At 42.4% G+C, this 22,630-nt stretch overlaps 1 protein-coding gene across 14 annotated transcripts in view; it reads right to left on the bottom strand.

The window, feature by feature from the left end:
- DEPDC5 (DEP domain containing 5, GATOR1 subcomplex subunit) overlaps nt 1–22,630 on the bottom strand; it is a 37,484-nt gene that overhangs the window by 13,705 nt on the left and 1,149 nt on the right. For 9 of the 14 annotated variants that reach the window (XM_085076004.1, XM_085076009.1, XM_085076010.1 and 6 more), the window contains exons 2-32: nt 22,264–22,381; nt 21,448–21,535; nt 20,733–20,779; nt 20,314–20,399; nt 19,430–19,513; nt 18,701–18,750; nt 18,121–18,190; nt 17,704–17,782; nt 16,734–16,795; nt 16,235–16,304; nt 15,718–15,790; nt 15,467–15,570; nt 15,140–15,214; nt 14,817–14,951; nt 14,289–14,350; nt 14,115–14,188; nt 13,560–13,629; nt 13,017–13,053; nt 12,478–12,598; nt 12,065–12,288; nt 10,275–10,478; nt 9,779–9,914; nt 9,312–9,409; nt 8,291–8,356; nt 6,790–6,973; nt 5,500–5,660; nt 5,021–5,138; nt 4,680–4,847; nt 3,623–3,842; nt 2,623–2,756; nt 2,167–2,275 (exon numbers count right to left, since the gene is read on the bottom strand). In XM_085076004.1, coding sequence (XP_084932130.1) covers nt 2,167–2,275; nt 2,623–2,756; nt 3,623–3,842; nt 4,680–4,847; nt 5,021–5,138; nt 5,500–5,660; nt 6,790–6,973; nt 8,291–8,356; nt 9,312–9,409; nt 9,779–9,914; nt 10,275–10,478; nt 12,065–12,288; nt 12,478–12,598; nt 13,017–13,053; nt 13,560–13,629; nt 14,115–14,188; nt 14,289–14,350; nt 14,817–14,951; nt 15,140–15,214; nt 15,467–15,570; nt 15,718–15,790; nt 16,235–16,304; nt 16,734–16,795; nt 17,704–17,782; nt 18,121–18,190; nt 18,701–18,750; nt 19,430–19,513; nt 20,314–20,399; nt 20,733–20,779; nt 21,448–21,535; nt 22,264–22,321 — 3,267 coding nt within the window. In that variant the 5' untranslated portion in view covers nt 22,322–22,381. The remainder of the gene's footprint in view (nt 1–2,166; nt 2,276–2,622; nt 2,757–3,622; nt 3,843–4,679; nt 4,848–5,020; nt 5,139–5,499; nt 5,661–6,789; nt 6,974–8,290; nt 8,357–9,311; nt 9,410–9,778; nt 9,915–10,274; nt 10,479–12,064; nt 12,289–12,477; nt 12,599–13,016; nt 13,054–13,559; nt 13,630–14,114; nt 14,189–14,288; nt 14,351–14,816; nt 14,952–15,139; nt 15,215–15,466; nt 15,571–15,717; nt 15,791–16,234; nt 16,305–16,733; nt 16,796–17,703; nt 17,783–18,120; nt 18,191–18,700; nt 18,751–19,429; nt 19,514–20,313; nt 20,400–20,732; nt 20,780–21,447; nt 21,536–22,263; nt 22,382–22,630) is intronic. The other 5 variants (XM_085076008.1, XM_085076012.1, XM_085076006.1 and 2 more) reach the window with 3 other exon arrangements.

The following is a 22,630-nucleotide window of genomic DNA, read 5'->3' on the forward strand; positions in this document are numbered from 1 at the left end:
TTCCTGCCTACTTGCAAACCCTGAGTGAATTTATCCCCAGCTGCTATTCAAAGATGTGTCAAGATTCTCTTATCACATAAGACAATGCAGTGGAACTCATCTAGATTTTCACTCCCTATTTGCAATTCTTTATTCTGTTCCCTCGGCAAAATATTTTTGTCTAGACTGAAGTTAAGATGATGCTTACCTTGGTATGTACCTACAAAACATTTTCTGGAAAGAATCGATGCAGGGTTACATGACTGCCAATTTACACAGTGCAGAAGCAGAGCCAAGTACCCTGGATTCATAATGGCAAAGACTTCCCAAACAGATCATGGATCAAGCAAACTCACTGGGTTAAAACCACACTGTGTTGCCCAGGAACTGGCTGAATTGACTTGCCAGTTCTACCCTGAACCAGTGTAAAGTGAAGCCAGTGGCTCAGTTTTGGTGTGGAATAACTCCAGCACTGAAAAGCACCCTAGAAAAGTACTTGCTCCCTTGGCTGCTGACAGAGCTGCTGTCACAGCTGTGACAATTTGTCAGTTCTCTGGCTGCAAGTGTGTGGAAAGTCAGACTTCCCTGTGCTGGGGAGCCCTGCAGGGGCTGTGACACAAGGCACACACTTGCTGCTGTTCCCAAGTGAGCACAATGCTGCTTGTCCACTGGCATCTTTCCAACAGGCATGAGCCATCAGTTAGAAGATTCCAATTGCTTATCTCCCAGTCCCTGCATGTAAATATTTACAGGAGTTTACTGCCAGAGCATGAAAGTCCTTCAATTGACAACACACTCTCCCAGGGTCTCCAATCAGCCTTCCAGAGACACTTTTGAACATTACTTTTAACATTAGCCAAGATGGCATTTTCTGGTAGCACAAAGTCTGCTAATTTGGTGCCAGCACACTCCTGTGCCATTGCTAGGGAAGCCCATTTTGTCTTTTCCCCACTCTGCCATACAGAACAACTGGACACAACATTCTTCTCTCCTGCATCCTACATGGAATTTTCACCAGTTCTACTGGTGGAAAGAGACATTTTAAGATTTCTGTATTTAAAGAGGAAAGCTGATTTTTCAAAATGGTAGGAGAATGCAAAGCCTGAATTATGATGTGGAAGTTTGCAAACACGCCTCAAGTCAATTTAAGAACCTACTTTTCCCAAGTCCAGCACATCCTGCTCCAGACTCTCGTCTGTGTTCTCCAAACACTAATTCTACAAGTGTCTATTACCAAGATGATCACAGCTACTCTATCACTTCAACTATCAGTATCTAAGTCTCCAGGATAACACAACACTTGTCCTGGGTTGTGGCACAAAACAGTGGATGTAGAAACAATAGATGCTAATAGAAAAATGCTGAAAGAAGGGCTTGATAGTGTTGAATCTGAGAACTTCTTCTTTGCAATATTTCAATTGTTGAATCCAAAGACAGGTCACATTTAACTCAATTTAACACATTTAACATTTATCGTTATTCAGTTCCTTGTTACTTCTGTTGAAAGACCTTCATGCCAGAATACAGAAAAATAATCAAATATTTCTGGTTGGACTTGGAGGTGGAGTTCCTGCTCTCCTGGCTCTCACAGGACAGTTGACAGAAAGGCTGAGGGATAGCACCCTCATAGTGCTATGAGGGATAGTCTTTAAGTGTCTGAAAAGAGTTCCAGGAAGACCACTTTCTCCAGCCTGGAGTCCAGCCAGGGAAGGAATGACATCCAAATCACTTCTCAGGAACACATCCCCTCCTCTAAGCAGAGGCAAGAGGCTCAAGTTCCTGCTGTTAAAATTCCACTCAGTGTTCACATGGTCACAATCCAGAGGCTGATTCTGCTCTTCGAGACAGACTGCATAGAGATGCAGACAGCACTGTACTGCTACATCTAACAGTCAAGCCCTGACTGAAATGAAATGTGCTACCAGCAAAGGAAATGGACTAATTAGCAAACAGCATTTAAATCAGCAAAACACTGAGATGGCATCCCAGGGATTCCATATCATTGTCACAGTTACAGAATTGAATTCCCATGCCCTTGCACACAAAGGCCAGTACAGGACCAGCCCTTACTGGATTAGAGGGCAAGATGTGGTATAACATAGCGAAGTGTTCAGAGAAATAATCTTTGATTATTTGAAGAATTGTTATGTAGAAATAGCAGCTAGAGAAAGACCAGGCAGTCTTTACCTTCCGAGGGCTGTCCATATAGGTGGGTGTGATAGCAATGCTCCCACTCTCCGAAGGCTGCCCAGAGCTCTTCCCAGAAAGCATTGCTGCTTGCTGCTCCCCCAGGGTCCTAAAACGAAATGAAGCAATCCAGAGTTTATTCAAATGTACTTAGTAATGGCTTCCCCCCAAAAGCAACTGTTGCAGAGGTGCACCACTGTATTTTCAGGTATTTGTTTTCCAACACACTGAGGCACAAAGTTAATCCAACATTCCACAAGAACCCCACCCAAACAACACAGACCCTTGAACTCAGTTTTATTATGCATGACTAATACTAACTTAGCATTAAAAATATTAATCTCTTATGTATTTAATATAATATGCAGCAAAGTTCCCCAGATCTGCTTTAGCCAGCCCAGGTGCAATATGTAGGAAGAATGCTCTGGGCTCTTCACACAGCCTGTAGAGACTCACTTCTGACTCGCTTCCATCTGCAGCAGAGCTGAGAGTGCTGAGGTTCCTTTTTTTCCAATGGGAGGCCCAGACTGCTCCAGAGAGTGAGTGGGAATTGGACCAGCAATCTGCAAGCCTTTCATGGCAGACCCTTTCTAACAAAGAAAAAACAGAAGCACAGACTTAGTCAAGCTAGGCTCAACTAGTGATCAAGAACACACCACCTTATGTCAGCAGGGCTTTATTAAGTACACTTTAAAAAGGGAGTCAAACCATTGGTGCACAAGAAATTGAATAGCCTAGTGTCTCGTGTGGATGCTATTCTCAAAATAAAATGTTTGTTATTCTGGAAAAGGTGAATTTGCTCTGAAATAAATTACCCCATTTAGTGTGGGAATGGGAAGATAATTTGATACACATTAACCAGATTGTCATCAGCCTCTTGAACCTACTGTTTAACAAAAAAAAAATCACTCATATGGTTCTCTTTTCCCAATCCTTTTCCTGAATCTGCAGCACAGAACTAACCCAAGTTAACCCAGAAGTGACCAGCTTAACTACCTCACAGATCCCTTTGGACCAAGTGTGTGCATCACAAGGCACAGTAGTGTACCCAGGCTAAGCCCACCTCCAGCACAAAGCAGAGCACACCTGCAAAGAGGAGGCATCAGGCTTGGGGTAAGAAAAAACTGGCCAAGGTATAAACCAGAGCATTGCTAGTCTAAAATATAGCTCTGCTGTGCAGAAAAGCCTGGCTTGTCCCTGAGTCTGGTTCCAGTAGCAGCAGCATGAGATAGCCATCCCAGGAAAACTCCCTCAAAGGTGTTAACAAGCCCCCACTATCTGAAACCTGACCCAGCACATGGCTCAGCACTGTCCTTTGGGGATGGATTACCACGGACACAGGCACACGTGCCCCATCCTGCCCGGGACGGGTTCAGGTCTCCCTGCTAACGCTTCAATAGCGGCTCAGGCCACACCCAGCCTCAGCTCCTGGCCCAGCCGAGGGCTGGGGACTCACTCGGATCATTCGATCGGAGCGGTGGCGGCGGCGGATGCGGTTCAGGCCCTCCACGAAGCGGATGAAGCCATCAAGAAGCTGCCACTCCTCCTCGTCGGAGCGGGGCTTGTCCCCGTACACGTCGCAGTGCACCTCCCCCTCCATGATGCGCTTGGTGGCGCTGATGCAGGCGGGCAGGAGCAGGAACCGCGTCCTCCAGAACTTCAGCGACTCAATAAGGCTGCAGCAATGTGTAAGACAGGACAGAGCTCAGCAGTATCCCAGGACAGGTTTTCCAGACCCCAAGTACAAATCTACCTGCTGCACATTTCAGTGAGTGCAGCGACCACCTCGCTGCTGCCCCTGAGTCAGAACGAGCACATGTGCAAAGCAATGGTCAGCAATTTGAATACCACAGTGAACAAGGCTATCCTCAGAGTAATTCTAACACAGAGATATGCTTCATTTTCTGTAAAAGATAGGCTCCAAAGGCTTTTTCTCTAAAAATAAGCAAGTAAAAAGGAATTTTCAAGGTGCACATTAGCGTAGGAGGTATTTTGACTGAGACCTGAAAAGAAAAGATGATAAAGACTGGTTGTGTGGAGAGATGATATCAAAAAAGCTATTGATACTAGTGGAGATATTCCACATTTCTGGTAAGCACTTGCTCCACAGCTTAGGAGTAGGACTGCAGTCAAGCCCAGTACTCAAGCAAACCTCCAACAGCTTAAAAATAAATGGAAGTTTTGAGTCAGATCTAGAAATCAGTAAAAAGCCAAGAAAAGCATCTGTGTGGTACAAAATGCCATCTTATTTCTTTGCATTTGCAGCAGAGGAAAAAAATTCATGCTGAATTTTGTGACCAAGAGTCTGTATCAAAGGTCAGACAATGTACCAGCAACACAGAGCAAGGTTCCTACAAGGCAACAGCTGCTGGGAGCTGACATTGTAAGCAGGCCAGATATTCTCCCTGGAGTACTGAGCATTCGTGGGTTGAGCTTGGTGATGAAATTTTAGGTCAAAAAGGAAAAGAGGCAATTAGGACACAGAACAGTCTGGATGGAAAAGGAGCTCTCACCTGAAATCCTCTGAGCCAGCAGAACAGATATACTGATCCAAGTAATTCCACTTGTACTCTTCTAGTCTCTCATGGGAAAATTCTACCCAGCAAGAGACAAATTCAGAGTCAGAGTGTGAGGGGCACAAGCTGTAGGTGTAGTTTATTTGAGCAGATTCATATGGATACCTAAAAGATCAAACACAAGCATTAATCTCAGTATCATTGATACTGGTGCTTCTCTTTCTTCTCCTAAAAAGAAAAAAGGTTATCAGTATGCTCTTTCAAGCAAGCACAGAGAGCTGGAAAAGAATGATCATCTGAACACTGACAGCAAACTGCTCAACCAGAGAGATACTCACTTTGGCAGGTACCGAGTCACAGTAATTATTTTGTCTTTTAAGGTGACTTTGTGGAAAGTGCGGCCCATACTCAGCCAGTACTGATCCTCTTCCTCAGGTCGATTCCTTGACACAAGTCCTGGTTGTAAAAAGCAAAAACCCTTTCAGCTTACTGCGATAGTCAGAACTATTCATGCTACTAACTATTATGCACAACAAACTGTGCCTAAAGAAAGAGACTCCAGAACTGGAGTCCAGAATTGGGCTTCTGAACTCTGCACAAAGAGTCTTTTGCTATTACAGTTAAGGTTTGCTGGTATCATAACCAAAGAAGGGCATTTGGGATTCCTACACCATCCATTTAGAACTTCTCCAGACAAAATCCCCGGAGAACAGCCAACTTGAAGTGTTGAGCAACTGGTGGGTGTGCCTAATTTGAGGTTACTGGGACTGGCAAAAGGAAAGACAAAAGCCTGACTAGTCAAGCACAGGTCACTCACCTCGACTGTACAGAGGGCTGCTGCTGAGCGGAGGTGGCACGGTTGGGGCTGGTTTCTGTGGTTTGGATTGCACAATAATTTGATAGCCTTGCATGAGACGCTGACAAATGAACTCCTCAAACACCTGCTGGGCTGTCATCTGCACTCCTTCCTCATCCCTCCTGGACACAAAGGTTAAGCAGACTAGAGTAAGGAAGTGGACCACACACCTGTTGTTAGCTCTGCTTCGAGCCCTGGAGCCCTCCACCTGGCAACACCTGCCTCTGGGAGCAGGAGGGAAAATGGGCACCTTTTGAGACAGGATGATTAACTGTCTGGCAGTATTCGCTGCTGCCTTTGAAAGTAGTTTGGCAACTAGTAACAAATTTGCCTACAACAGTTGTGAAACTTGCAATAAATTCCCCAAAGATGACTTTTCCAGCACTTTGCAGGCAGTCTCAGTGCAGTTCGCACATGTTCAGCAGAGCTCAGAATGCCAGTGGGCAGCAATGCTCCAGCCTCTCCCAGTGGTAAGTGGAGAGCAGAGAGGGATTAGAGGACACATCACTGTGGCATTTTATTACAACTCCTGTTCTGAACTTTGCCTTCCTACTACAAAGAGAGAGCTGACATTTCTTTCAGGTGTTTCTTCGTTAATCCTGTTACTTCCTATTAGTCAGGGTATTTCAGTCACCCTGACTAATATTTTTGTTTTGTTCCCATAAAGCAGCAACATGAACACATCTTTTGACGTCTTACAAGTTATGGAAAGTCTGAAAAATGTTTAAGATAATGAGACTGCTCCAGTAAAAAAAAAAAAAAAAAAAAAAAAATCAAACTAACCCTATTAAATAGTTACCAGAGACCTCCAAGAAATGCAGAGAAGTTCTATCTATGCTACTAACACTGTTTTTCAACAAGATTCTTTGAACTAAATATCCTTGAACATGAGGATAAGCATCTTAAACACTGTGCATCCACATGCATTTGCTTATTTAGTGTTTTCCAAAACACTTGCTAGAAAATAGATTAACAGAGATGATAGCTTGAGGTGAATATTTGATTGAAACACAACAGGAAAGAGAAGTAAAATTTTTTACATGAACGATTTCTAATATAAAATCTACAGAACACATCATACTGTCAGATAGGAAAATCAGAAAACGTGCAAAGCTATCACTGGAAAAAGAAAAATATAAGTATTCTGCTGCTCTGCTAGCAATCCATCATTCACTTGTACAGACTGCAGTGATCCTCTTCCATCACCTGCTCCTCAAGCACAGGACTGTAGAGAGAAGGTGCTGGCCAAACCTGTCAATGTCAGCCTCTGGGAGCAGGTCATAGCAACCCTCCGTGTAATCGTTCTGCAGGCTCTGGCGGTCGGGGAAGTAATCCGTGGTGAGAGGCAGACATGCCGGAGTAGTGAGGGATTTCCAGTCCACTCCAACTGTACAACAGAAGCCTGGCACTACGGGGGGAGCAGACAGCGTCAGAACTGCCTCGTTGTGTCATGGGGGCACACAAGGGGGACATGTGTGGTCACCCATGGAAAAACAGGGTGCAGAGGGGGATGAAAGAAGTGAGTGAAGAGGGGAGTTAGAAAGAATGAGAGACAAAAAACAGAGTTGGCGTAAAGTTAACAGGGACAAAAAGGGGTGTGGAATGGGAAGGGAAAAAGAAAATAGGATGGGAAGAAGGGAGGGAGAGAAAGAGACAGAGTTTGTTAAACAATGCAGTGCACATGCTGATTCAATCCCATCATGCAAAAAGCATTCAAAGTTAATACATCTAATTTTCTCTTGATTGAAAGCTAGAGCTGACATAGCCACTGCTCTTACAAAATTACAGCAAGTCAGGTGCAGTTACTGATTATTAATGAACAGATCAACATTCCACATCTGAACAAGAAAATCAGACCAGTTTTGCATTCTAGACAACTGCAGAAGGAGAGGAGGAGAAAAAGAATGACAGACCAGCCTCTTTCTGGAATAGTACAACAGCAGAAAAGGGAGTATTTCCACAGTTATAAAAACAGAAGATATATCCAGAGGGGTAGGAAGACCAGCAAAATAGTAACTTGGAAAGCAATCTTTTCCCACACCCTTTCCTAGAGTTATGTTGCAGTTTTGAGATTACAGAGATGTAAAACTAGACATTAAAAAGGAAAAGCTAACTAGATTATACTAAATCATCAGCTCACCACTGCACTACATTCTGACCCAATTCAAATAATTTATATCACATTACTAATTCTTAACTTCTTGTCATAGAGATCCTGCCGACAGAAATTTATTTTACTATAAAAGTGTTAACATCAGTGGCAGGAACACTGCACAAGAAAGTAATACAGGACAGACTGCTATAAAGAAAATGCTTTCTTAAGCAGTGACACACTTGTTTCTCTAGGAGGTGAAGGCAGATATTTCTCAGTAAGTGGTACCAAATTCAGAAACTGACTGTACCAATTCTATTTCAGCAAGATGGTACCAAACAAAGTTTTCACACTGAGAGGCAGATACGAGTTCAGCAGCTTTAGCTTTTTGCATAATAGTGTCTGGTAAGGAAAGAATTTCAGATGTAACACAACAAACAGCTTCACATGTTCTTAAGAGCTCCAGAACTGCAACCATGGTGAGGCAGTACAGGGCAATCCTGCAAATTACTGCAGGCCAAAATAAACCACTGCCAAAAGCCAAGGAGGCTCCTCAGTTTCTTGCCTACCACCTCCTGATGCCTCTAAATATGTACATGCTCTTTCCCTCCCCATCTTCCCACCTATGCAAACTCTCTTTCAAACCTTTCCCCTGCTTACTTGGATCTGGAGAGTTAGAGACAGCATCTTCCAAGGAATCCTTGTTCTGAGTTTTGAGGTTCACCCCTACAAGAAAGACATATGTGTTTTATTTTAAGCAATTATGTACTTCTCTTGAATTTCAAATAAAAATAAATCAAAAGCATGATGATGTTTTAAGATACAGAATTTCTCTGCATGGAAAATCTCAGGGTTCTGCAGAGCAGGAAAAAACACTAAGCCAATTAATGAGGAATAAATACATCTTGGATCAAATTTGAACATCTCACTAGAAGTGCGCAGTAGCTAAAACCCAAGCAAAACCCTCTTCCCCGAAATGGTGAAACATCTTGAAAAGTAGACACCATAAGCTGCTACAAACAGCTGGTGCGGCACATAAGGGAAAACAAGCTGCTAGGGAGACAAGAAAAACTGCTGCCTTCAAATCCATTTATCAAAACACAAATTTCAGGAAGCCTCCAAACATTTAAAAGGAGTCCTTTTTAAAAACTAGCTTAGGTAGATTTACCCAGGAAAGTGGTATTAACATTGTAGATGTTCCCCTGTAAGAGAAAGGGTGGATATCTGCTACATGACAATGCCAGTAACAGGTAGAGAAGCTGGCTCTAAGTGGCATTCACCTTTCACCAGCTCCTCCTGCCACCTGCCATCCAGATCGGGAATTGCACCAGTGCATATTTAGTTACTTTTTGTGTCTGGACATCAGTGCTTTGTTTTGGAACTCAGTAGCTACCTGAGAACTTATTATAAGTAAACAATAAGCATCTTTCTATGGTAAACCTTACAGGACACACCTAGAGAAGTAGTAGCACATTAAACCAAACCAAACCCAACAAAGCAACCCAAAGAACTACCATACACCAAGAAGTCCAAGTAAGAGCACTAACAGAGCACTGCTTTCCCTTTCCTGATTCTTCCTGCTTTGCAGTGCCTGTCCACCCAGGTCCCACAAGTCCCGCCCTGCTCCCTGTCAGAGCTGCCAAGGCCAGCAGCTCTCCTAGCCCCACCTCTGCCCCATTACCTGTGCCAGGGCTGGCCCCCAGCCCATTCCCGTACTCCTCTGCCCCGCCGAAGCTCAGGAAAGAGCCACTGTCCCCTGGATGCCGAGAGCTGACGTGTCTGTAGAGAAACAAAACAGCCTGTATCGTACAACCTTCCTCACTTGTGCCATTCCCTGCTTTTAGCAAATATAACAAGCCGTTGGCAAAGCTGCTCAGCTGAGCCCGGGCTGGAACAGAGCTCTTCCCTCACTAACATTGGCAGAGATGGAACAGCACAAGGGCAGCACAAGGAAGGTTGCAACAGCATTCCTCAGCTGTCCATACTGTTTGTTCTTTGCTTCCAGCAATAACCAATGCACTGCCTTTGCAGGACAGCAAAGAACCAGCTACTCGTGTCCCCCAGGAGAGAAAAAGCTTAGCTGGTTATTTACAGATCTGATTTCATGGTCTATAAAACCCAACATTCAAGATGGAGCAAATTGCTCACCTGCCAGTTGCCTCATGGTAAGCCAGCTCCAGCAGCTCTGCAGAGGAATGTGTCAAATCCTGCTGCCCACTGCCCTGCATTTCGGCCATATTCTGGCGGGTTTGATGATGGATCTGGATAGCTTCTCCTGAGGGACCTACACAGTTACAATTGGATCATTGATCACCACATCTGCACTGATTCCTCAGTTGTTTGTACCCTTCTTTTGCCAACAGGACAGGCAGTGAGAGCTAATGGACATTAAGAAAGCATTTTTACAAAATTTTCAAGGCTTTGAACCTCTGCCATCTCCCCTGAAGCAAGTAAAGCACAATATTTTTAAAAACATTTCAGAGGGCCTACTTACAAGGCATTAAACCAGGCCTATACACTCATTTCAGCCTCCAGGACAGCGCAGAGCACTTTAATACACCAGAGCTCTCACTGGCTCTCCTGTTGTGCTAATCTTGGACAAGGACAAAGTCACAGCAGTCCCACGAGCTGTGAGGAACCTCACCCACAGGGAAGGTGTGCATCCAGCGCCGGCGGTTGGATGTCAGCTTCATGGGCATGCGGGACGGGGCGAAGGGGTTAATGAGCGCTCGCTGCGAGGTGTATCCCCCCGGGCGGAAGTGCAGCATGGACTCGGCACTGCCCACATGGAACCTTCCTGGAGCGCTGGAGTCACGCTGCTGAGACTCCAGCATGTTCTCAAGGAAATCTAGAAAGCACAACAAAGTCAGCGTGACATCGCCCAGGAGACAAGCACAAGAGAATTAACTGCTCAGGGATATAAAGATTGCCCAGGGGAAGTGGAAATAAGGAGACCTAAGAAGTAGACAGGCAGAGAAGCTGAAAGCAATTCCTATCCAGCCTGAAAGTTACAACATAAACAAGAACCCAGAGAAGAAAAAGCATTATTCCATCTGCCATTACAGCACTGCTGTAAACTGTAAGCTTCTACTAAATGAAGCTATAAAGAAACCATTTGCTAAATCAATTATGAAGAACTACTTAGAGGTTTGAGAATTCCTGAGAAATCAAAAGACTGATGTAACAGAAACTTCAGGATGAGTACCAAAGAAAGGCAGAAGCTACAGCTGAGCCTTGTACACCTGCCTTTTCTGTAACATTCAACCTGCCCTTTCTGCAACATTCAGATCTGAGCACTGAAATCAGGGATTATTCCCAGAAGACATGGGACGTGATCTCCACAAGATATTGGTTAGTTGCCACCATTCAGTGTAGAACAGAAGTGCAGTTATTTAGAAATAGGAGAGAAAAAGATACCAGATGGGTAAGTAGCAATTACTCTGCCCAACAAGTGGAAATCCCAAAAAGAAGGATCCTGTTTACCATTCCATACTGTCACCTACAACATGTGAAAAACCTCAGTTTCTTTGACTCTTCCCTCCCTGCCAGTCCTATTCCACACACATCCCCATCCTGTTGAACCCCTTCAGCTGGGTCACAAGACTATCCTTGAAACTAAAGGAGTAACAGAAATACAAAAGAAAGAAAAAGATTGTATTAGCTGACAGCAGAAGAAAACATGAAGGTAGATGTAATGTCAAGTACACTGTGTGAGAACAGTTCCACACCAGTAACTGTGATTCCTGTGACAGGATAAATATCGTATCAGAGTCTTACAGTATGACATGAAAAAACCATAAAGAGCCTTCAGGGATAGAATTTTATAGAAGATGAAGCAGTTGATGGAGGAATACAATTTACCTAGAAATGAGCTGGGTTTGTGGAAGATACTGCATATTGCCTGAGAACAAAATTAAATTGGAAAGGAAGAAAAGGGGAGTGCCAGCACTGCTAACACACTGAGACAGCTCAGCAGTACATTGTCAAAAGGAAGGATCCAGAAAGTGAGTCTTAATGACAACAAATCCCCACAGAGAGATGTTATAAGCAGGGTCCCCCAGGGCTCACTGCTAAGGCCAGTTCTCATTCGACAGATTATAGGTGACCTGGATAATACAAGTTCCTAGTGTATGTCCACATTTGCAGGCAGGCACAGGAGAATAGTCAAGTACTAAAGAAGACAATAGGCAAGGGAAAAGAGCAAATCAGTGTCAGGACACTTCTATTTAGGACAAGCCATTAAAAAAAAGCAATGGAATTGGACAAGGATTACAAAGGGAGAATGCACACCCAGCTGCAGCTGGAGCTATGGAAAAGCTGTACTATGAGTGCCAATACAAGCAGCATCTCCACTGTGCTGGCCTGGCAGCTGCCAACACAAACTTCTGCCTTCTTTCCCCACCAAAAGTACCTTCCCATCTGCCCCAGGCTGACCTCTGGTGCTGGTATAGCCCAAGGAGCTGCTGACTTCACACTGGTGCAGGTGAGGCCGTGGGATCATCAGGATGTTGGAGATCTTGCCCAGAGAGCTGTCATCAGAAGCCTGGCTCCTCACCTCTTCCGGGGGTAGCGTGCGGCTCTGCAGGGAGGGGCTGCACGAGACGTCATACGAGCTGGAGCTCTTCCTCGTGCGACTTTCCCTCTCCCTCACAGACCTGCTGAAAGGGATACCCAGGATAGGAAAGACAGATTAATCCTCGGGTTATCAAGGGGCTTGAACAGGCCCAAGTCATGTTCAACTGTAAGCATGTGGAGATCAGTTCTCCTGGCGTTTCTCAAAGTATTTTATGTATCAAGCACACCATAACATGGCTACTGCAGAACCAGGGCACTCACGAGCCTCTCACCTGAAAGTGGTACAGCGCTGGGCTCTGGATGGGCCTGGCAGTCGGAACACCTGGGCATCATAGCCATCATAATCTACCTGGATAGGCAAGGCATTCTCAGCATCCTTTGGAGCTCCTAATGCTGAAATAAAAATCATACAGCACTGGAACCTCTTTCAAGAATGTTCCAGATCTTCAAGTCAGAGTATCCACGTCTCGCCCCAAAGGAAAGTACCTATTCCAAAAGATATCCCAAAGTGTCACAAGCAGAGCAGCTCGAGCAGCTCAGTTACCAAAGTTGGTGCCTCTGAATCAGGCTTGCTGAGGCCATAATGTCTTTCCCCCATATATCCTAAACATTAAATTAATAATTGCCAAAAGTCAAGTGGCACATGCACATTAACATCCCAAGTAACAAATATGGGAAATACTCAAATATGGGTTTGATGGTTTTCTGTAACAATTGTCCCTTCTTTGTGCTGAAGTGTCACTGTCTTACTGCAGCTGTTTGTTAGTTTGGGAGTCAGTGGGACAGATCATTCCAGAACAGTATTACTTACAGGCATCTCGATTGCTTTTTGCTTTCTCCGTCAGTGGCTGGAGGGTCCAACAAAGGAAGTGTGAAGTGACCAAAAAAAGAAACCCAAGAAGAAAGAAAAAAAAAAGGAGAACAAGAGAAAAGACAGAGGAAGAGAAACCATCAGCATGTTGTGTGATCAAGAAAAGTTTATCCTGCTGACTCAGTGAGGCAGCCAGATCGCTTCAGAAGTATTAAATACTGACACTCAGTCTCCCTGTGTGAAAAACATAATGCTCAACATCGTTCTTCCTCTCCACAGAGTTCTTTGTTACAGAATGAAACTCTAATTTTTATGGTGGCCAAAACATCTTTCTCACCCAGATTTATCCTAGAAAGAAAAGACCTACAAACTAGTCCCTCATGAACAATCCCTACAAAAAACCTAGCAGCTTTGCTTTCACAGTCTCTTAAAACAGAAACTTGGTTTCAGCTGTTAGAATACTTGCTAGAAAGATTCTGATGCTTGGCTGAGAAGAAGTATCTGACAACCTAGTAAGAAATGTAAATCAGAAAGATACCCTACCTTCCTTCCTGCCAGCTTGATCCGTGGAGTGAAGCTGTTACACAGGAGTTGGCTTTTGGATGTGTAGAAACTGGAAAGAAAAACAGGGTTGCTTTAAGATGTTCTAAGAACTCAACACAGCTGGTTTGCTACACAGTAAACAGAGCAGGAACCTGAGCCAGGTATTGGACAGAGAAAACATGATACCTTTCTCTGCATAAAAAAACATATGGAAAACACTGAGGGATGGTTGAGAGAAGCTACTCTTTATATAAAGACCAGGCTTTGATACCCACACAGCCTCAGTCTAGACATTTCTTAACATGCTTAATACCTGCATTGCCATTTATACAACTCTAATTTACACAACTGTAGTGACTCACACCAGCTGTTTGAAAACCCTGTCATTTTTATATATTGCATTAATGCCCAAAGTTCTGCAAGAGTAAGGAAATATTTCCTTTGCTTCACAAGGAAAGCAGAGGAAATAAACAGTGAAAGAAGAAAGAATTCAAGATATTATGAAGAGGAAAGCAAAGCAGAAGTGTTTAGCAAAGGTTGAAAGAATTCACCTACCTATGATTTATCCAGTGTGGGATATTGTAGTCATCACCCATTCGTGAGTCACCAGGGCCACAGCGATTATGGAGCTGTAAGAGAAATTCAGAAGCAGAGCAACTTATTGTATCCAGCCACTCACAGACAGAGTAATTTGTAGTAGGGACAGAGAGAAGGGAAAAGCAGCCTTACCTTAAAGAGTGGTACAGCATGCAGGGGTTGCTCTCCCATGCATACCAAATCCACACCTATCCCTGTAAACAGACAACGCTAGAGTTCAGCCATCAGCCGGGCAGGACTGATATGCGAAGACAGAACAGATCACCAATTTGAATTGAAGACCCAATTTGTATTCATATCAGATTTTAAGATGCAATAGTACTGAAAATGGCAGTTAACAGTCCTATGGTATGGTTAGAAACCTACAGTGATATAAGAACTGTTCTTCCTAAACTAATGCAAGTCATGCAAGATTATTTATCCTTTAAGGGAAAAGTCTGCATGGACAGCTGAAGTTCTCTATCCCTAACAAAAGAAATTAAATGTCTCTAAGTACTCTGAGAATCTGCCCATTTTAATATGAAGTCCAGACACAAGTCTTGCAGCTGTAAACCCTCTTCCTAGAGCACATAAATTACATACTTCCCTGTACTTTTTCACAGCCCTATCTTTACCAAATCTGTGTTTGGCTTCAGAGACACCGAAGGCACAGTTATTTACCGTTGTCAATCATCCGCTGCTTGGTGAGGATCATGAGGAGCCGATCCACCTCGAAGACCCCCACCCCAGGGGTGATCACCACTGACATCTGCCCGGTGCGGTCGAAGTTCCGGTTGATGTAGTGCTTGTCAAACACTGCCAGAGAGAATTCAGGAATACTTTAAAAACCACACTGGATGTTTCAGAGCAAGGCAGGTGACCACCTAATATTCCCCTCCTCTTCACAGTTTTAAGGAAAAGGCAACAGAAGTCTACACCCATTTATTAGGAGCTGCTTCAATGGTTCTTCCCCTGTATGTTTTCACCCATTGCTCATAACTTACCATTGAATGAAAGATTTATAGCCTCCAGGTAGTTCCCTTGTGCTGAGGTGGAATTGTAACCTGGAGGAAAGCCCTCTGGAAAAGTGTTCAGAAAGAAAAAAAAAAAAAAATCCCATATAGATTAGTTTTACATAATTAAAAAAACCCCACAGGAAAATATATTTATACTAAATTTATACTAAATACAATTAGTTCAAAAATTACAGGCAAAATTGAAGCTATTAAGTTTCACAGAAAGACCCAGGCAAATTGCCCAGCCAGGAGAGCACTAAGTAGCACAACATCAGAGAGCAAAGGATAAAAGCAGGAAAAGGAGGATTCTTGTACCTGCTTGCTCAAGTCGTACCAACACAGGATATTGGATGAAGAGCTTTTTAATGGTCACAAGCAGTGAGGTCCACTCTTCCCGCCTCTCATTCTGAACTACGACTCTAGAAAGAACACAACCTAATGAGGCCCATGAAAGAAGCTATGAGAGGAAGTGAGAAGGGATGAACAAACTATAAAGAAATGCACAAAAGTTTGCACATATACATACTGTGGGACAAGAGGTGAAAACAATTGGGAGGAAAACATACTTGTAAAAATCTTCATAAAATCTTCCCTCGTGATCCTGCCGAATTGAGGCACGATGTGTTTCAGGAAACTCATCTGCAATGGAAGGAAAAGCACATCTTATCCCATGCTGTTGTATAGAAATGACTCATCTTTTCCAGCAAGAACCTGTTATTTCCATTAAAAGTAAACAAATTTTAAAAAACCCAAAGAAGTCCCCACCAAAGAAACAAAGAACTGGGATACTTGGAGAAATATCAGACCTCCTACACAATATAAAAACTGCTTTAAAAACAATATGATTACAATGAGGAAAATTTGCAATATATTCTTCTATGTGAGATTTTCACTGTAGTACTTTCATAACAATGGCTGTGTACCTTCTGTGGTTGATAGAGAATACTTTGAATTAATTGAATTGAATTAATGAATACATGGTAATTAAAAAAAAAGGGGAAAAGTCCATGTCAGCCTGTGATCAACTTGCAAGAGAGGAGATAGGTTTAAAAATGGAAACATGAAAATACAGAATTTGCATACCTATAGATTTTGCTTCATAAAACGTTCTTGAAAATAGAACCACTGTTACTTCATGGCTGCAATTCTTCTCCTGTCCAGGAAGAACAAATATAAAAAGAAAACCCTAAAAGTCACATTCAGTAGAAAACTGTGTATATACATATATAGTAACACCCTCTTTTCCCTCACATCTAGAAACAAAGGTAACTAACAAAAACTAGACTGCTGTATTAATGGATCTGCATTAGTGCTGCATCTGCCTCTCTGAAATAACAAAATGGCCTGTCCTGCACATTCTGTGTTGCTTGCCTATATCACATTTATCAGGAGCACTCTCAACTAGTCTCTAAAGAAGCTCCACTCTATAGTTGCCATGATTTTGTTTAAAAAACAAGGACAGTGGACTCAATTTGTTTATACCTACAGTAATTTGATATTCTGATTTGTTACTGTTTAGAGAGATGCCACTAACAATTCCAGAGAAATAAAAAATTAAAACTGAACTCAATCAATGATTTACCTTCCATTTTGTGAAGAGGTCAGCAAGGAAACCATTCACAGCTTTCTCAAAGTATAGATCCCCTGCAAAACAAGTATTGTTATCTGATGCTTGGGAGGTTTTTACTTCAGCTATGGGACATATCTAATGCTAAGATTCCAGGACAATTATTTTTATTAAAATTAGAGCAACTGTGTGCATAATAAAGGGAAATATCACTAAAATGAGATGATAAAAAGATTAAAAAGCATCACTTTTTCAGAGGATGTAAACATGACTCTTATTAAGTCAGAAGGATCTGACCTTTAAATTCATTTTTCCAACACATTTGCAGCATGCTGGGAAAGCATCTGTACTGTCTTTTAGGCATAGAATGCACAACTGATCCCCTGCTCTGTTTTGAATAGTTGCCCTGTTCCATATGCCTACACACATGGTCAAAGGAAGTGGCAAGAGGTTTGCTAAAGAATTAAGCCAGAAAAAAAATAGGATGACACAGAGAAGTGACTCATTCTTAATGCCTAAAGCCAGCTGAAGTTACCAACTTCTGCCTGGGCTAAGGCAGGTTTTACTTCCTTAGTCAGCCAATGTCAAGAGAAATCTAAAACATCAAGGTCCTCTTTGCACAGGACTTCCATACATTTCTGGCTTCAGGACTCACAGACTTGCACCTGCCCTCATCACCAAATATGTTCATATCCACAGAAAAGCTTTCCAATGCTCATGGTGATTTCATCACTGAGATAATGGTACCCAGGCTCTACAGCAAGGACAGGAAAATGATTGCAGAGCCAGGGGCAGAAATGGGTGGCACTGCAAGTAAGGATCTAAGGCAGCACCACAGCACACCTTGGAGCACTGCTTAGGCCAAAGGCAGGATATTTTAGTTTTCTAGTATTGGCAGAAGTAAATATAGGGACAGTTTTCTAGTAGGGGCAGAAAGGACAGCTGCTACCATCCACATTCACAGGCAGGTCAGTTACCTACATACCATAAATATCAAAATCCCACATTTCACAGCTCATCTGGATAAAAATATAAACCATTGCAGAAGTGGAGCGGAAGACCACCTGCAACACAATGAAAGACCTTCTTTAAAACAAAGTACATGCACTAAGAGGGCCAAATGAAGAGGTTAACTACACAGCAACTTATATGACCTTGCCCCTTGCATCACAGGGTATTTCCCCTCTAACAAGCTGGCATTTCAACAGCCCAAGTAATTCCTTGTGCTGCCAGCATAGCATAGCTGAAGTTTAATAATGATTAATTGTCCTGAACTTATTGCCATTCTTCACCTTACAACACAGGCAATTCCAATGATCCATACATCTGCAGGCAAGATAGGATTACCAGAAAGCTGGCAAGGAAAGGAAGGGGAAAAATTGCTTTCTTCCTGAACTCTTACCCGGGTGTCCTCACTGATGTATCCACAAGTGACTTTCTCACTCTTTACCCACAGTTCACCTGCCTGAGCCCTGGAAGAAAAGAAGTCCATAATATTTGAATATGAATATAAACAATAGAGAATCAATATTTGACCAAATAAGGAATGTACCAGAATCTGCACTCAAGGATGACTTATTTGGTTAAAACCTGATCTTTAACCCAAAAGATGTCAAACAGCCACTTCCCTCTACATCTGCACGTTTCCTTGTACCTGTGTCACCCCAACTGTAACTGAAGTAATCCCCTCTGAACTATGAATACAGCCTGGGAAGTGGGGGAAAATATTCTAAGACATAAAAGGAAAATTATTTGGCCATCATCAGAGGCCACGAGTGTAGCTGGCTGTCTTCCTATTAGTTTCTTTCACCCCAAATCAGATATAAGCCTTTCCCCACCCCATGGTGCAGACAGAAATCCAGAGATGAATAAGAGAACAACGAAACATGAAGGATTTTTCAGAGAAGAATCTCCAAATGGGTACTCAGAACTCATTAACCTAAAGCAATAAGTAACAGTAAACCCTCAGAGGAGGCACTGACCTGATACCTGCAAATTCAACTTTTTGGGTGACATATGCACATGTGCTGACCTGGGAAAGAAGGCATGTATTAGAAAAAGGGCAGGCTCAGAGTGAGCAGAACAATGTACAAAAAAACCACTTGCACTCAAACACGTGATTTTTATGGCAGAAGTCACAAAATCCATCCAGTGTAGTTACTACTAATAGCTTAGCCTACAGAAACTCTGCAATAGTTAACAGAAAAATCACTTTTAACACATATAAACTTTAATTTGAAGCATTTGCCTCAATTTGCCTAATTCACTGCACTTAGAGGAGCCAAAAACTGCACTTCAAAGATGCAGGCAGAAAATATTCTAATAGCTGCTTATTAAGTGGTACTCTCAGGGAGGGGACACTTCAGCATACTTCTGCTTGTAAAACATTTGGATTCAATTCCTTCCAAATGCAGTAAATCATTAAAATTCAGAATATAAGCAAAAAACTCTCAGCAGCATTTTCAGTGCCCAAGGCAGTAATCAACATTATAGCAGTGGAGTAGGAAATGATGGGATTCGTTTTGCTATAACACATTTACATCCATTTCTCCAACTCTGATGTGCCACTCACAGCACAAGATCCTCAGGAGCTGCTGACACTGTCTTTGTCTTTGGCTTTCTGCATTTTGTAAAGCACTTATTTTCTTTCACAGGAAGCAAAATAAAAGGCACATCACCTGCACCCTGCACAAGGGCAGCAGGGGCCTTACCAAACTCTTCTTCAGTCTCCACATATCCCCACGCCCAATATACTGATCTTTAAACGTCAGCTCCACCAAGTCCAAGGTCACCTCCTGCGAAACGGATGGAAAACAGTGCTTAGATTTTACTGGTTGCTTTTAAGTACAGCCCACCAATCTGTTCATTTAACAGCCAAATGTTACAGGAAGGGCCATTCAAAAGTAAGTCAATATCCATAAAACTGCAAGATAAAAGGGAAGCCCATACAAATAAATACCAAAGTTGTGTATGTACCTTAACTACTGTGAGCTGCAAAACATTGCACAATGTGACCAGAAAAAGCCCAAGGACTAAATCTGTACTGTGTCTCTCAGTGCAAACTGGAAGCTCAAATAAAACAAATTACTGCCATTGTACATGATATTAAAGAAGCTTTGTTTCCTGCAGATTTTTGTTTTGTGCAAAATGTAAGTTCTGACTGAAGCTCTTAATAGCTGGGACATTAACAGGAAATGCCTCTCTGTAAGAGGCTCTGTGGTATCAAATCATGCAAATCCAGGCCATGGCTCTTCTTTTGACTATGCTACTTTCTGTTTCTCTTTACTCTGCCTGGTTATCATGAATTTCTGAAATGTAAAGGTATGTGAAATGTCTACATTTCTACCAAGCTGTGTTGAAGCTGGATCAAAGAGTTCAAAAAGAGAGCAGAGACGGTAGGGAGAGAAGAGACATATAACAAGCCAACAAATAATTCAAATGTCTAAGGCTCATTTTCTTAGGGAAGAAGACTAAATATCTTTCAATAAAAAAATAAATGCCTTTTTTCCGCAACAGTACTGTAGATGGAAAGTCACAGGCCTCTGATTTGAGTCAAGTGATGGAACAGATGGAAAGTAGGGGCAAAACCACACACCTTTGGGTCAACAACATTGACATGGACATCCTGGTATGGCCGCAGGCGGAACACTTGGGCAACTGTCTGATCCACACTTATCGTTTCTGCCACAAGAACAAGAAAGGACAGCAGAGAAGTGAATGTCTCCAAAAGGTTTTAAGTGATTTACAGGCACAAAATCAACACAGGGAGACTGTCATGAAACACACATTTCAGGCTAAAAAAACAAGTTTGAACTACACCTCACATTACTCAAACAAAAGCAGATTTAGAATTGGCTGTTCATTTCCTGTTCAAATTATAATCCTTCCCTTGTTAAACAGAAAAAGCATTGATTTTATTACAAAATTAAAATACATGCATTAGCCAATCACAGGTACAGCCCAGTCATGTAACCTTTCCTATGATTTTACTGTGCAAAAAGTCTAGACTTTTACCTTTCTGCAAATCTTCCTTGAGTGACTTCACTTGTAGAAGCAGGGGACTAATGTGGAAAAGAGAAAAAAAAAGAAAAGAGTAGACAAGCTGAGATAACCAACAGTATCTCTGGTAAATCATACACCCAAAACTATTTAGTAACATGGACTATAGGATAAGTTAAAGAAAAACATTAATATTTTCTAGAAAGCTTCATACACCATCCTTTCCACCTGTCACCCTGTCTTGTTCCTCATACTCTTTATAATTACAAGGTACTCTTGAAGTAAAGATGATACCACAGATTGGAACTTAAGTCACACAAGAACTTCTCAGAGCCTCATACAAGTGCACTGCTGCTTTTTAGATATTGACTGCAGGATGAACAGGTTCATACAAGAAGGCCACAAAATTTTAATTTTGCCCAGGATATACTGTAGGATGGAAAAATAATCCTTAGGTAACAGCAGATCTAGGAAGAGGATACAGACATTGTAAATTCTATATTGAGGTGCTACTTGGCCTGTGGAAGATGAGCAAACACCAAACACAAAGAATTCCACGAACTTTAAGGACGAGCTCTTGCTTTACTTCTCTTTAGGCAGAAAAACATCATGGCAGCATCCTGAAGCAAGGCTGCATCAGCTCTAAGAGCCTCTCACTCTAGAAGCCACTACACATGAACAGACCCTTTAAGTGCTCCAGCCACAACTGATATCAGCAAGGAGAATTCACCTGTATTCATCATTGGGGTGTGCAATTTCCACAACATCTCCCAGCTTGATTTGAAGAAATACTTTAGGATTCACCACCAGTTCATCATCTGCAAGACATAAATGAATGGGGGCAATGAATAGATATATACTAAACACAGACATCTGCATGTTTGCATACACCAGCTCACTATGCATAAATACACCAAACCAAGATGAACACATCAGCAAAATGCTTTCCATTCACCACATGACAGGGTCCCTGTGCAGCCACTTAAGCCTGGCCACTCTTGCAGGCACAAACAAATCAAGTAACAGAACTTTCACAAAAGAAGTGTTCAGCAAAAGACTGTGCCTTATTTAGACGACCAGAATCATCTTCTGTATTCTTCATATAAGAAACACCAGCAGGAAAGCAGACAGCTATAGAACCTCACCAATATTTATCAACATGCTGTAAGTCTACAAGTAGGGAGCAATCAGATCAGTAGCACTGTTATTAGTGCACAGAAACACATCTACATGCAGTCATAAGTCACTGACATGTATGTCACTTATTAGGGTGGCAGAAACACAAGGTAAAGAGAAGCGTTGCAGTAAAAGGGGAGGAAGAAAAATAAAGCAATTTTGTTTTTAGATGCAATCTTGCTCTCTTCTAATAAATGTTCCTTTATTTTGCCGTATCCTGCTATTACAAAATGCTTTCCAAACTCTGGTTGGCAATACTCCTTGCTACATCAAAGTTCCATTTTCACACTTTTGTTAAAAAGATCAATAAAACAATTGCTTTCAATTAAGTGAGTGCTGGTTTCACTGTTATGAATCAGGAGATACTGACCACTGCCTCCAAACCCCTTCTTATGTATGACGAGCTTGTACACCTTGTTGGTTCTCATCTTGAGCTCAAGTTCTTCTCAGCCGTTTCGAGCCAAGACAGTTAAAGGCATCTTGCATATCTAACATGGAAATGAAAGCAAACACAGATCTCGTGTCAATACAAAACGATTCTGTACGTCCTGCACGTAAACACAGTACGTTGTCCTGGTCGATTTCACCACAGCGCGGCAGAGCTGCGCCCAGCAGAGGGGAGTGCGGGGCAGCTACAGGTACAGCCGCCAGGATAGAGGAACATAAAAGTGCACCTTTCAAATAGATTAAAGGGTTGAGCTTGCAGATGTGCTTGGCAGAAAGTCAATTACGGAGCT

The sequence above is a fragment of the Lichenostomus cassidix genome, chromosome 15 (assembly GCF_008360975.1).
Source record: "Lichenostomus cassidix isolate B80296 chromosome 15, HeHo_3.0, whole genome shotgun sequence".
NCBI classification, from domain to species: Eukaryota; Metazoa; Chordata; class Aves; order Passeriformes; family Meliphagidae; genus Lichenostomus; species Lichenostomus cassidix.